General features: G+C 39.9%; 1 protein-coding gene across 1 annotated transcript; it reads left to right on the forward strand.

The window, feature by feature from the left end:
* Nucleotides 1-2,440: 2,440 nt before the first annotated feature.
* On the forward strand, nt 2,441-8,212 carry masp2 (MBL associated serine protease 2; the record flags this gene model as incomplete). The annotated part of the gene is made up of 6 exons (XM_079238482.1): nt 2,441-2,448; nt 2,567-2,741; nt 2,820-2,997; nt 4,284-4,415; nt 7,617-7,813; nt 8,033-8,212. 6 exons carry the CDS (start codon nt 2,441-2,443, stop codon nt 8,210-8,212), a joined length of 870 nt encoding a protein of 289 aa, XP_079094608.1.
* Nucleotides 8,213-12,071: the final 3,859 nt, after the last annotated feature.

A 12,071-nucleotide genomic window follows, 5' to 3' on the forward strand; every position in this document is an offset into this window, starting at 1 on the left:
TAAATCAGTGCAGGCTGCAGGACCCCCCAAAAAGTCAGTCAATAAACCAAACCAGTCGCAGATGATGAAGGATTGACCCACTTCTAACTTCTAATTACCACAGCTTTGGTATATTTCAGGTATATTTCAGTGCCAAACACTGCAGTGACATTTAAATCGTGGGCTTCCGTTGAGCAACAACAAACCTTAAAACAATTTAAGAAATAAAAACTTGTATGCATTTTTGGTAAATTTCCAGTTTAAGTATGTCGGGTTGTAATTACTGCAACCTTCTAAATATCAAGTTAAATCAATCAATATCAATTTCTTATTAACCAATGGATGTGTCGTTTTACTAAATGTGGAAAGAACAACAAAAACAAGCCTGTATCCCATATGAAATAAATGTATTTATATTACAAATAAGACAGTATGATGTTTAATGATGAAAGATAAAAAACAATCTACTATAAATTAATCCTGTTTGAGTCACTCGATTTTGAGTAAACCAAGTCAGTTAAGCTTTGGGTCCAGTTTGAATTTGTTCAAAACACTGAGAGAGCTGTAAATACACATAAAACAAAGTCCAAAATGTATTATGTGCATATATGAGCAGACCAGGAGAAATATTAAAAGGGGCATGTCATCACAGTGCTGTGTGATCATTTAGAAGAACCATTAGCAGCCCCTGGAGGCTGAGGTGTTTATCTCACAACAATATTCTCGCTCTGATCTACAGCCAAAGAATCCTTCGCCTAAATTGCAAGCCCCCTAACCTCTTAATAATAAAATATGAAGTCAATTGACCAAAGGTTTAGAAAGGACTGAGATCGCTTCATAAAACATCACGTATTCCTTAATGAGGAACTTCACAGCAATGCACTAACCTGAATAGGAAATCTGGGTGGAATATTCTGAAACAAAGAATGTAAAATACACACACCCAAAAAACCAAACAAAAATAAGAACAGAAAACATGGGTTATGGTTCCATCATAGGTAAAGCAGCATAAAGTGAAGAATCTTTCTTTATTTTTACAGATATACTTTTCAAGTGAAAGTCAAGAAAATGAAAGACAAATAATACTCTCAGACAGAATACACGTGACTGTGGATCTTAATAATTCAAAGAATGTAGATGCTCTCCAATGAAGAAGTTCAAGCTCCAGAATTTCTATATTTAAGTTACAGGGCATCAGTTTTGTTGATGCATCATACAGGATAATAAAAGTCTGAATGACAGCTGAATGACGTTCAAACAGAAAACATCTGCTATCAGTAAAGACTCCACTGAATGTTCACCACCTACCTGGATGCCATCCAGACAGAGAACATCTGCCATCTGTACAAACTCCACTGTGTCTCAACATCCCACCATCTCACAATCAGGGAAGCTAAAAAGGTTATGGCCGAGTAAAAGTACCATCAAAAAGGTCCTTTGAAAAGGGAAATTAACATCAATGTTCATGTGGATAATTATTGCTGTTCTCGTCAAATGCTAGCCATTAGTGCTGCAGTGTTAGAGAAAACGGGGTTTTTGCTATTATAAGCTACTTATCATATAACCGTTGCTAGTTGAAAGGACCTGGTAGCATCTGACTAACATCAATATCCATATTCCATTAAAACAGATAGTCCAAACACTGCAGTTCCCTTATTATAATAGCTTTTACAATAAAGTCCAGACCTAAAGCATTTGGCAAAGTGCAGATGTGGAAGAAAAAGGATAAAACAAAAACAAAAACATGATGCAATCTGGTTTAATTTACTGGGGAACTATTGTTGGTGAAGCACTGACTGTTTTCAGCCCTGATACAATAATTGGATAGAAACAAAAGAGCCAAGCTGGTAAATGTTGTGGTTTTTGTGTATTTATTCTCTGAAGGCTTTATCTTACAGCCGCAGATCTCGGCCAACAGAGGAGCAGGGTTTACCATAATTAGTTAGTGGCATGAGTCTTTTCTCATCAACATCACTGTCTAAAGGAGACTCACAGGGCACTAAAGTATGACACATTTGATGGATGATTTTCATATCATTTATATCTTTCAATTTCAATATCTGAAGTTGAAATCAAAGATAAATGTTAAGAAAAGCTACAGAGAAGTGTTATTTAACTATATTCCACCAGTAATGGCTTGTATTTTTAGTTGAAATAAAAACTACAGGAAGAGTTTGTTCACAGTTATCAAGACTTGCGTTTATATTTGTAATAGCTGAGTTAGTGAAACAAATGCAAGAAAATGAGAGCTTGCAGGCACTGAAATGAATATAAACTGATCTGACATGCATCAGTTTAATAGATTTCTGTGACTGAAGAAGGTGGGGGATGATGACACACTGATCATGTGCCTGTCTTACTTTGTTTACCTAAATGCAAGCTGGCCAGGACAGCTGAGTTCATTTGCCCTCCAAAGAGCAACCCATTACAAAACAGACTGTGTCTAAAGACTGAAGCCAGCATGACCAGGTGAGTGTCAGTTAGTCATATGTACAAAATAATCCTGCTGTGGGTTTCCATATCATCTAATTTATCCTAGTAGTTTTTGTGTGTTTGTCTTATTTTCCCTTCTACATGTCTCACTGAGTGTGGAAATGAGTGGGTTATATGGCAACTTCACCTCCCCCAACTTTCCCCAACCATATCCAGACGAGCAGCACGTAGTGTGGAACATCAGCGTCCCACGTGGCCACCGGATCAAGCTATACTTTACCCACTTCAGCATGGAGCCCTCAAACCAGTGTGAATATGACTACATCCAGGTACATGCAACAAAAACACTCCAATAATGTGCACTGGGCAGGTTGCTCACTGAAAGGCCTCTGACCTTGTCCAACTAGGTTTTGGCAGAGGGCAACGAAACCTTGCGGTTCTGCGGTGAGGAAGGAAAGCACTATGAAAGCACCCCCCGGAACACCATCATCCTGTCAGCCGGGAACCTCATGTCAGTGGTCTTTAGGAGTGACTACTCTAACGAGGGCCGATTCACTGGCTTCCAAGCATTTTACACCTCAGAAGGTGATGCAAAATAGGGACATTTCTTGCCAGAGGGCAGGTGTATTTTTGGCTTTCGTTATTACACAGATTAGTGTGTTGAGTTTCTACAAACAACAGTAACAGGTTTTTATCATCACAGGTACAGTGATGTTTTAAAGGTCTAAAGTTTATGATAAAAATTTTGGGAATCTGAAAGCAGAAATGCACAAAGTATATATTCATAAACATGTTTGAGTTGTTGCTGGGCAACAATAAAAAAAATTGAATTTTATTATTTTCTAATTGCATTGTTATCTGTAAATTCAAAAGCAATATGTTCCAGGTTTTCTTTTTTTATTTTGCTTTTTTTTTTATTTTTTTTTTACAAATAAGCAACCAAACATTAAGCAACAGAACTTTAAACATATCTAAACTTATATGCCGTGCCATGACATTGCTTGTCAAAATTCAAATAGGTCAATTTTGCAGAGAAAGATTTTACTCTAGCATGAGCCTTTAAAAAAAAAAAAAAAGATTAGGGATGGACAATGAAGTTATTTTTCCAAAGTCTATTTTTGATGTTGGCTCAGTGTCACAGACAGAAACCACTTACCTTGTTGTTTAACAGCTTGTAGTTTAACAGCTTCCTTAGACACTTGGTGTTGCCATTAACCTTGCTAACAAGACCTTTTACCCTTTTGTTTGCACATAAATGAACAGTTACAAGCGGACTATATCAATGAATGGAGACATCATATTGGATTATGAAGTTCACTGCTACATTTAATAACCCAGGTTTATTCATTCATTCATTATCCTAACCGCTTAGTCCGATTAAGGGTCACGGGGAAGCTGGAGCCTATTCCAGCAGTCTTTAGGCCAAAGGCAGGGTGAGAATCTGGTTGTTCTCGTTAACATGTCCAAGACTTCACTAATGCATTTTTGCCAAAAACTGCTCTGTCCCTGAATCACTATCATTCCTGACATGATCCACGCTGTTGATCCTATAATAAGCACCTGATGAACAACTTTAAGACTAGCTCTCTTAAACTCTCTTAACTAAAACTTCCATTTTAGAATTACCTTCAAATGTGCTGAGAATGGTAGAAGGTAGGAGACTTTTCAGTCTTTCATCTACAATTTTGTCTCTTGATCCAAAACATATTTAGATTTAGAAATAATGAAAGACAAATTTAATACAGTATATAAAATTACAGCACCAATTCTGCTCCTCCAGTGGTACTTTACAGAATCTTAGAGATTACCAAGGAAGACATGGTTATTTATTGCATAGTCATTTTTGACTCTCCACAATTTGTGTCTCTTAGACATCAATGAGTGTTTGTCCAAGATTGATGGCGAGAGAGTGTGTGATCATTTTTGCCACAATTACATTGGTGGCTATTACTGCACGTGTAGGCAAGGATACCTTCTCCATGACAACAAAAGATCTTGCACAGGTAAGAGTCACACAAGCTGAAGCTCAAGTGGCATGTTCATCCGGGTGTAATCAAAGAAAAACAAAAGCTTTGTGGTGAGGTGGAGTGTTAAGAGCTGGGCATGCAGTGTTTGACTATTGATTTCTGCAAATGTGGTGTGTTTCTCTTGCAAAATAAACTCCTGCCTAACTCCTCAATGCATGCAGTTTTCTAATGAAGAATGTTTTTTTTTATAATTAAGCATTAACCTCTGTTTGAAACATTTGGTAAAAACATTAAATTATACATTATTCATCAATGCAAACACAATAATGGGCACAGTTTTAGATGACACAACTTTGCATGGAATTGAGGTATTAAGATGGTTAAAATACCACCTATTTCAGACTACATGAGAAGGCTTGATGGTAATGCATTTTACTATTAAAGGAAGTTCTGTAGATTAAAGCACTGCACAACAAATCAACCAAAAAAAGATTGTCTGACATGTCACACAGAACATGTATATGATAGTGCATTTCATTCTGTCACACCTAACCTATGCTAACTCATTTCTGTCTGAAAAGGGATACTGACGCATGAAGTTCTCCACCAGCTGGTGTATGGCGAGGTTAATCACTGTCAATTCCTAAGGGAAAAGCAACTTCATAATGACATTAAAAATTGATACCTGTGTGCAGCACTAATAGTGTACTGACACAAGGTAATTAATCACAATTACCAGCTGATGTGCCTTAAATTATTATACTTTGCCAGAGGAAAAAGGTTGCAAAACAAATCATGCAATGAATAGACAAAAATGATTATCTGCCCACAGATTGCAGTAATTATATGAATTATAGCAACTCTGCCTCTTTGCAATACTCATTTGTTCCTGTCCCTAACAACATCTGCACACTTGCAGGGCATTAACGCAAACCTAAATGAATCCCATCATTTACAACGCCAAACATTATTTCAGTTTACATGGAACATTTTGTTTCTTTTTATTAAAAAAAGCACAACTCTTTAGCCTGTACTTTCTATCTTGAGATCCTAAGATCCTAGCAGCTATGTTGTTGGGGCTTTATGCCCCTGGTAGGGTCACCCATGGCAAACAGGTGTCTAGGGGAGGGACCAGACTAAGTGCCGCTCAAAGAGTCCTATGATGACAACAGCCATGGGCGGAAATGGTTGCCCAGATGCAGGTCACCAGGTACTCCCTCTGGAGGCAGGCCTGGGGGCGGGACATGAGAGCGAACGTCTGGTGGCCGGGCCTTTGCCTGTGGGGCCCAGTCGGGCTCAGCCTAAAAGGGTTACATGGGCCCCACCTCCCATGGGCTCACCATCGGCGGGAGGAGCCCTAGAAGTCGGGTGCAATTAGAGCTGGGTGGCAGCAAGAGGTGGGGACCCTGGCGGTCCGATCCTCAGCTGTAGAAACTGGCTCTAGGGATGTGGAATGTCATCTCTCTGGTGGGAAAAGAGCCTGAGTTTGTGCACTGGGTTGAGTGGTTGCAGCGAAATATAGTTGGACTCACCTCGACGCACAGCTTGGGCTCTGGAACCAGTACCCTCAAGAGGGGCAGGACCTTCTTCCACTCTGGAGTTGCTCATGGTGAGAGGCGCCGAGAAGGTGTGGGCATTCTCATTGGCCACTGGCTTGGTGCCTGCAAGTTGGGGTTTCCCCCGATGGACGAAAGGGTAGCTTCCCTCCGACTTTGGGTGGGGGGATGGGTCCTGACTGTTGTCTGTACTTATGTTCCGAACAGCAGTTCAGACTAGCCACCCTTTCTGGAGTCTCTGGAGGTAGTGTTGGAGGGTGTCCCCTCTGGGGACTCCCTTACAGGGAGTCTGCTGGGGACTTCAATGCTCACATGGGCAATGACAGTGAGACCTGGAGGGGAGTGACTGGGAGGCATGGTCCACCCTCCTTGATGGCAAGGCCCCAGGGGTGGATGAGATCCGCCTGGAGTTCCTTAAGGCTCTGGATACTGTGGGGCTATCCTGGCTAACACCTCTGCAGCATTGTGTGGACATCAGGGACAGTGCCTCTGGACTGGCAGACTGGAGTGGTGGTCCCCCTTTTTGTGAGCCACCAGAGGGTGTGTTCGAATTACAGGGCAGTCACACTTCTCAGCCTCCCCGGTAAGGTCTATTCAGGAGTCCTGGAGAGGAGGGTCCATCAGATAGTCAAATCTCAGATTGAGGAGGAGCAGTGTGGTTTTTATCCTGGTCACGGAATAGTGGACCAGCTCCATACTCTTTTTGGGGTACTGGAGGGGGAATGGGAGTTTGCCCAACCAGTCTACATGTGCTTTGTGGACCTGGAGAAGGCGTTCAACCATGTACCCCAAGGACTACTGTGGGGGGCACTCCGGGAGTATGGGGTACCGGGTACCCTGTACAAGCTGTCCGGTCCCCGTATGACAGGTGTCAGAGCTTGTTCCTTATTGCCAGCAGTAAGTCGGATTCATTTGCAGCAAGGGGTGGACTCCACCAAGGCTGCCCTTTTTTTACCGATTCTGTTCATAACTTTTATAGACAGAATATCAAGGTGCAGTCGAGGTGTTGAAGGGATCCGGTTTGGTGGCCTCAGGATTGGATCTCTGCTTTTTGCCATTGACATGGTCCTGTTGGCATCATCTGGCCGTGATCTCCTGCTGAGAATCAGCACCTTCAAATTGGAGACCATGATCCTCAACCGCAGGGTGGCCGGGCTCTCCGTAAGAGATAGGGTGAGGAGCTGGGTCATCTGAGAGGGGCTCGGAGTAGAGCCGCTGCTCCTCCGCATCGAGAGGAGCCATTGAGGTGGCTCGGGCATCTGGTCAAAAAGCGTCCTGGATGCTTCCCTGGTGAGGTGTTCCGGGCACATCCATCCAGGAGGAGACCCCAGGGAAGACCCAAGAGACGCTGGAAGGATTACATCATTCGGCTGGCCTGGGAACGCCTTGGGATCCCCCCTGCAGACTAGGCAAATGTAGCTGGGGAGAGGGAAGTCTGGGCTTCCCTGTTTAGGCTGCAGCCCCTGAGACCCGACCCCAGATAAGCAGCAGAAGATGGATGGCTGGATGGACTTTCTAACCTGCCAGTGACTGAAGAGTGGGTTGTGTAAGTAACTAAAGGAGAAAAGAAAGAAAAAAGGGGGCTTCTAAGGTTTGAACACTGGTGGTTTAATGTTTAAGTCATGTCCAAAAATTACTAGCACTTCAGAAAGGTTTTATTTTGTGTTTCTCTTCTCTCCAGTGCCATGCCTAAGCCAGGAACTAATGTCGCCATCTGGGGTTCTGACCAGTCCAGGTTTTCCAGACCCCTATCCGCCCATGAGCCAGTGTGACCACACTATCAGACTGCCAGAGGGCTCCAGAATTATCCTAGACTTCCCAGAGCCCTTTGACATAGAGGGGCATCCAGATGTTCCCTGTCCATATGATATGTTGAAGGTCAGTCCTGTGACTCGGATGAGATTCTAACTCAAGATGATGAATAAATAATGTATTCCTCCTCATGCCCACGGTGGCTGCCTGCCATTGACTTGTCTTCCTTGGCTGATATACTATAGGGTGATGTTGTTTCTTGCATAAGTTTAACTAGACATAAGTCAGTCAGGCAGGTAATGAGTCAACATCCTTTATCTCATTTTTACTGTCTTCTCATTCAAGATTTCAACAGCTGGACAAGAGTATGGACCTTTCTGTGGTTCAGCCCCACCAAGCCGCATTGACACAGGAAGTTACCAAGTACATATCCAGTTCAGATCTGACTCTAGTGGGAAGCACAAGGGGTGGAAGATCAAGTACACCAGCACTACAGCTAAATCCTTCACTTTAGGTAAAAAATGATGAATTGTTGGCAGAAAAATATGACCAGTTTTTATTCAGCTCTGTAAAAACGTTGCTATAATCTGGAAAACTGCCCTGCAGTCTTTGCTGTACTTTGCTTCATTGTGTGTATCTTATACAAATTAAACTAGATTTAGAAGAGAACTTTATTAAAAGGGGTATGTTATGTGTTTTTTTTCAAATTGCCATAATTTTCTAAATTAAATGTCTGTGATGTCCTTTCATTCATGTTATAGGATTATCAAACTACGACAGTTTTCAGGCATCTTATATCTCTGTTCATTAGTAGCCATTTTCTCTTCTGCTAAGTGCCCCTTATTTGAAATCAGAAATTAGGTGCACCTATTTCCCTTAAAATTCTTAATATGATATGAAAGAACAAGCAGAAACCAACCTGTAAACATCACAATATTCATCAAAATTGAATATTTACATCCCCCTTGCATGCAGTTGGCCACACATAACTGGCAGTGACCATGTTTATTATTTATATGTTGATGAGCACTGCAGGCTCATTAACATATTAAGAATAAAAATCACATCCATTCTTAATATTTAATCAAATAAAACATTGATGTATCATTATCAGGTAATTTCTTTCCTTATTGAAGCAATATAAGTTCATTCAGTGAGGAAAAAAAGCAACTCTTTAAACCTACTACTTCTGATATAATTATGACCATAATTTGAAGTTGAAGCTGGGTGGAAATCAAGATATGGATGCAACTTAACCCTTAAAGACCCAACCCATGAAAAAAATGGCAAGAAAATTCCTTCAACCCATGAAAAAAATGGCAAGAAAATTCCTTTTTTAATACAAGATCTTCATTTTTCCCTTTAACAAAATGTAAAAAAGTAATGTTTTTCAAGGATATTTACTATATATATTACTGGGTGATATGTCATAATTCTTATAATGTAATCTTCTACTTTCTGCATATGATTTTGAGCAAAGTTTTTATCATGAAGTGATGCAAAATGTCTCAGAAACTGTGTGTACTATATATGTCACATTGGACTCTTATGGATAGACAGTGAAATCTAAAATGCTTACTGAATGGCATATGTTCAGACCAGGCATTTGTTTTTTTCCCCATAATATACCCTTTTCAACCAGGATCAACATTTCTCATGCATCATATACATTAAGTACAGTCTCTGTGTCATCTGAAGAGCATTGCGTTGAAATGTTTTTCTCAAAACATAAACGCTGACATTATATAGTTATTCTGCTATATCCTAGCTGAATAAACTTTTTGATGGAAAAATTACTAATTATTTCAGGAAAATATTCAGAAAATTAGTCTCATCTGACAGAAAATCAATGCTAATCTTTTAAGCTTTATGCCTTATATGCCACAATTATTCAGTAATAACAGTTCATCTTTATCTTGCAAACTGATGGATATAGTATTTTTGAAGTCTCATAAAATTGCTACCTATACAAGTCTTTACCATTTAATGCATAGCATTTTCTTCCTATGTGCTCCACAAATGGCCCAGAAAAGCATGTCGGACTGTGTCAATGTGTGACAGCAAAATACTTCTGTCTTATTTCTCTACCCCTCAGAACCTGGCCAACGTGACTTATCTATGAACCCATGACTTTAACTGTTGCATGTTAACTTTAACTGAACTCTGTTAATGCCATATACCTTGAAATATGAAATGCATTGCAAGGCACTGACCCATATATCCCCTTGGCATTTGTAATGTAAAAGAATCATAAGGTCTTAGGAAGAAGTCGTTCGACCACATGGGGCATGGTTTGTTTGCAGCATTAAATGCCCTGACAGTCCTAAAGGCACAAAGGTGCTTACAGAGCAAACCTGCATTTCTTTTCTGAACACTGTTGAGTCATCATCTACTCCATGTAGACAGTGTGGCACATGATAGCACAATCAACTGTATCATACTTACTCCAAACTGTTCAGCCTAGTTGGAGCCAATTCCACAGGAATTACGCACACCATGAAACCCATTAACCAGCTGTTAAAAAATACCTGGCAGCAGCACGTTGCCAATAGGCTTAGAGCTCATATGCCCATTACTACTTCTCTCACCCATGAACATAGGAGATTGGTGTGTGAAGAAATATGACGAAGACTTGACACTATCGAGAGATTGGAGACCATTTATTTAAAAAAAAAAAAAGAAAAAAAAAGAAATAAAAACCAATCTCCCACTGTTTGGTACCTAAGAGAAAAACATTTTAAATCACATATTTGACAGTGATTTCCAGAACACAACAGTTCATGTAGAGATATAACTCTGAATTCGTGAATGCGCTTGCGTGTCGCCATTTTTGCAACGACACAAAAGTGAGAAGTTAATATTCTTGAATGTTTTTGTCTTATATCCAGCACTGTGAAGTGGGCGAAACCTCAATAACACAACATAAAAAGATCTTCCAGCATATTTAAATACATGATTTTTTTTTGTTTATAGTTTAGGAGAAGGAGGAAATGACAAAAAAAAAGCCACCTGGTGCATGACTTACATGGACCAGAAAAACATGTTCACGTCTTGCCCTGCCCTAATATGCAACTCCCACAGTGGTATGTGATGAACAGTCTTACAGAGAACTCTTCCACTATTGTTATTTCTACATATTGTGAATGGAATGTGATGTCATACACGACTCACCCCATAATTTTACATTGGCATACATAAAACATTAACATAAATATCCACTTGCTTCAGTCTGTATTATTAGGATGAATTAACTTGTTTTTAATGTAAATATCTTTTGTTTAGTTATACAAAAGGAGCTTTTTCAGAGACATATTTTATTGTTCGTGTTAATATTCACCTCCCCTTTTCATGCACCTATCTGCCTGCCTTGTACTTTGGTAAGTACTTTGATAATGCGGCTGATGGTGCCTGCGCTCATCATGGCTCAGGGGGATTTCTGCCTTTGATTTTTCCACGTTAACAGCTCTTATTAGTCCCACATCAGCTAATTATGACAATTTACTCTGGGGTGCAGATTTATGGAAAAAAAAAATCTAAATGAAAATATTGCATTTTTCTCACTGTTTATCAAATGAAATCTGTTTTAAGCAGTTTCGAGTTAATAAACTGCCAGCAGTTTCATGTTTACAGGGTAAATAAAAAGGATAGCAGAGAACAGCAAGTTTGGAAATGAACTTTAGTTTTCTACTTTAAGCTTTTCAAAGTTAAACCTGGACTTGCTTGTCATTTAATTCTGAAAAAGAATATTGTATGTATTTTCATCTGGGAGTGTTCGAGAGACAGCAGAGAATAAAGCGTCAGGAATGGAGAGTTAATTAAAGAAAACAATTTTTTAAAAAAACAAAAAAAAACCTGAAAATACAAGTTATATGTTTGCTTGACAAAATGTAAGTGAGAAAACTGGCATCACTTTCATATCTGCCCATTAAATCTAAAGTGAAATGCAGATAGCTAAGCTCAGAGAAAGGGTGGAACTGTAGGAAAAACAGCTAGTCTGATTTTGTTCAAAGGCAAAAAAATAAACTCTGCCCTGGAGCTCACTGGTTGATCTACATGCAAAAAAGCAACTGAGTGAACTTATGAGGGACATGAATTAACCATCAGGCCACCTGAGCGTGGCATCGCCAAGGTGTTTTTTTTTTTTTTTTCTTTTTCCTTCTTCAGGTATGGTGAAGTGTTTTGCCATCAGGTGGATCATAACAAAGACTATAGAAAGATTGTGTGTTTATTTCTGAGTGATGGCTGTTTGATTATGTTTGTTCATTTAGACAAAGCCAGGCCAGCTGTTCACCCATTTCTAGTCTCAATTCTAAGCTAAACAAACTGGTCTGTGAGTTTCAAATGGATCTCTTCCTCTTTCGTCATCATCACAACGTTACACTCA

The sequence above is a fragment of the Telmatherina bonti genome (assembly GCF_933228915.1).
Source record: "Telmatherina bonti genome assembly, chromosome: 4".
Taxonomy (NCBI): Eukaryota; Metazoa; Chordata; class Actinopteri; order Atheriniformes; family Telmatherinidae; genus Telmatherina; species Telmatherina bonti.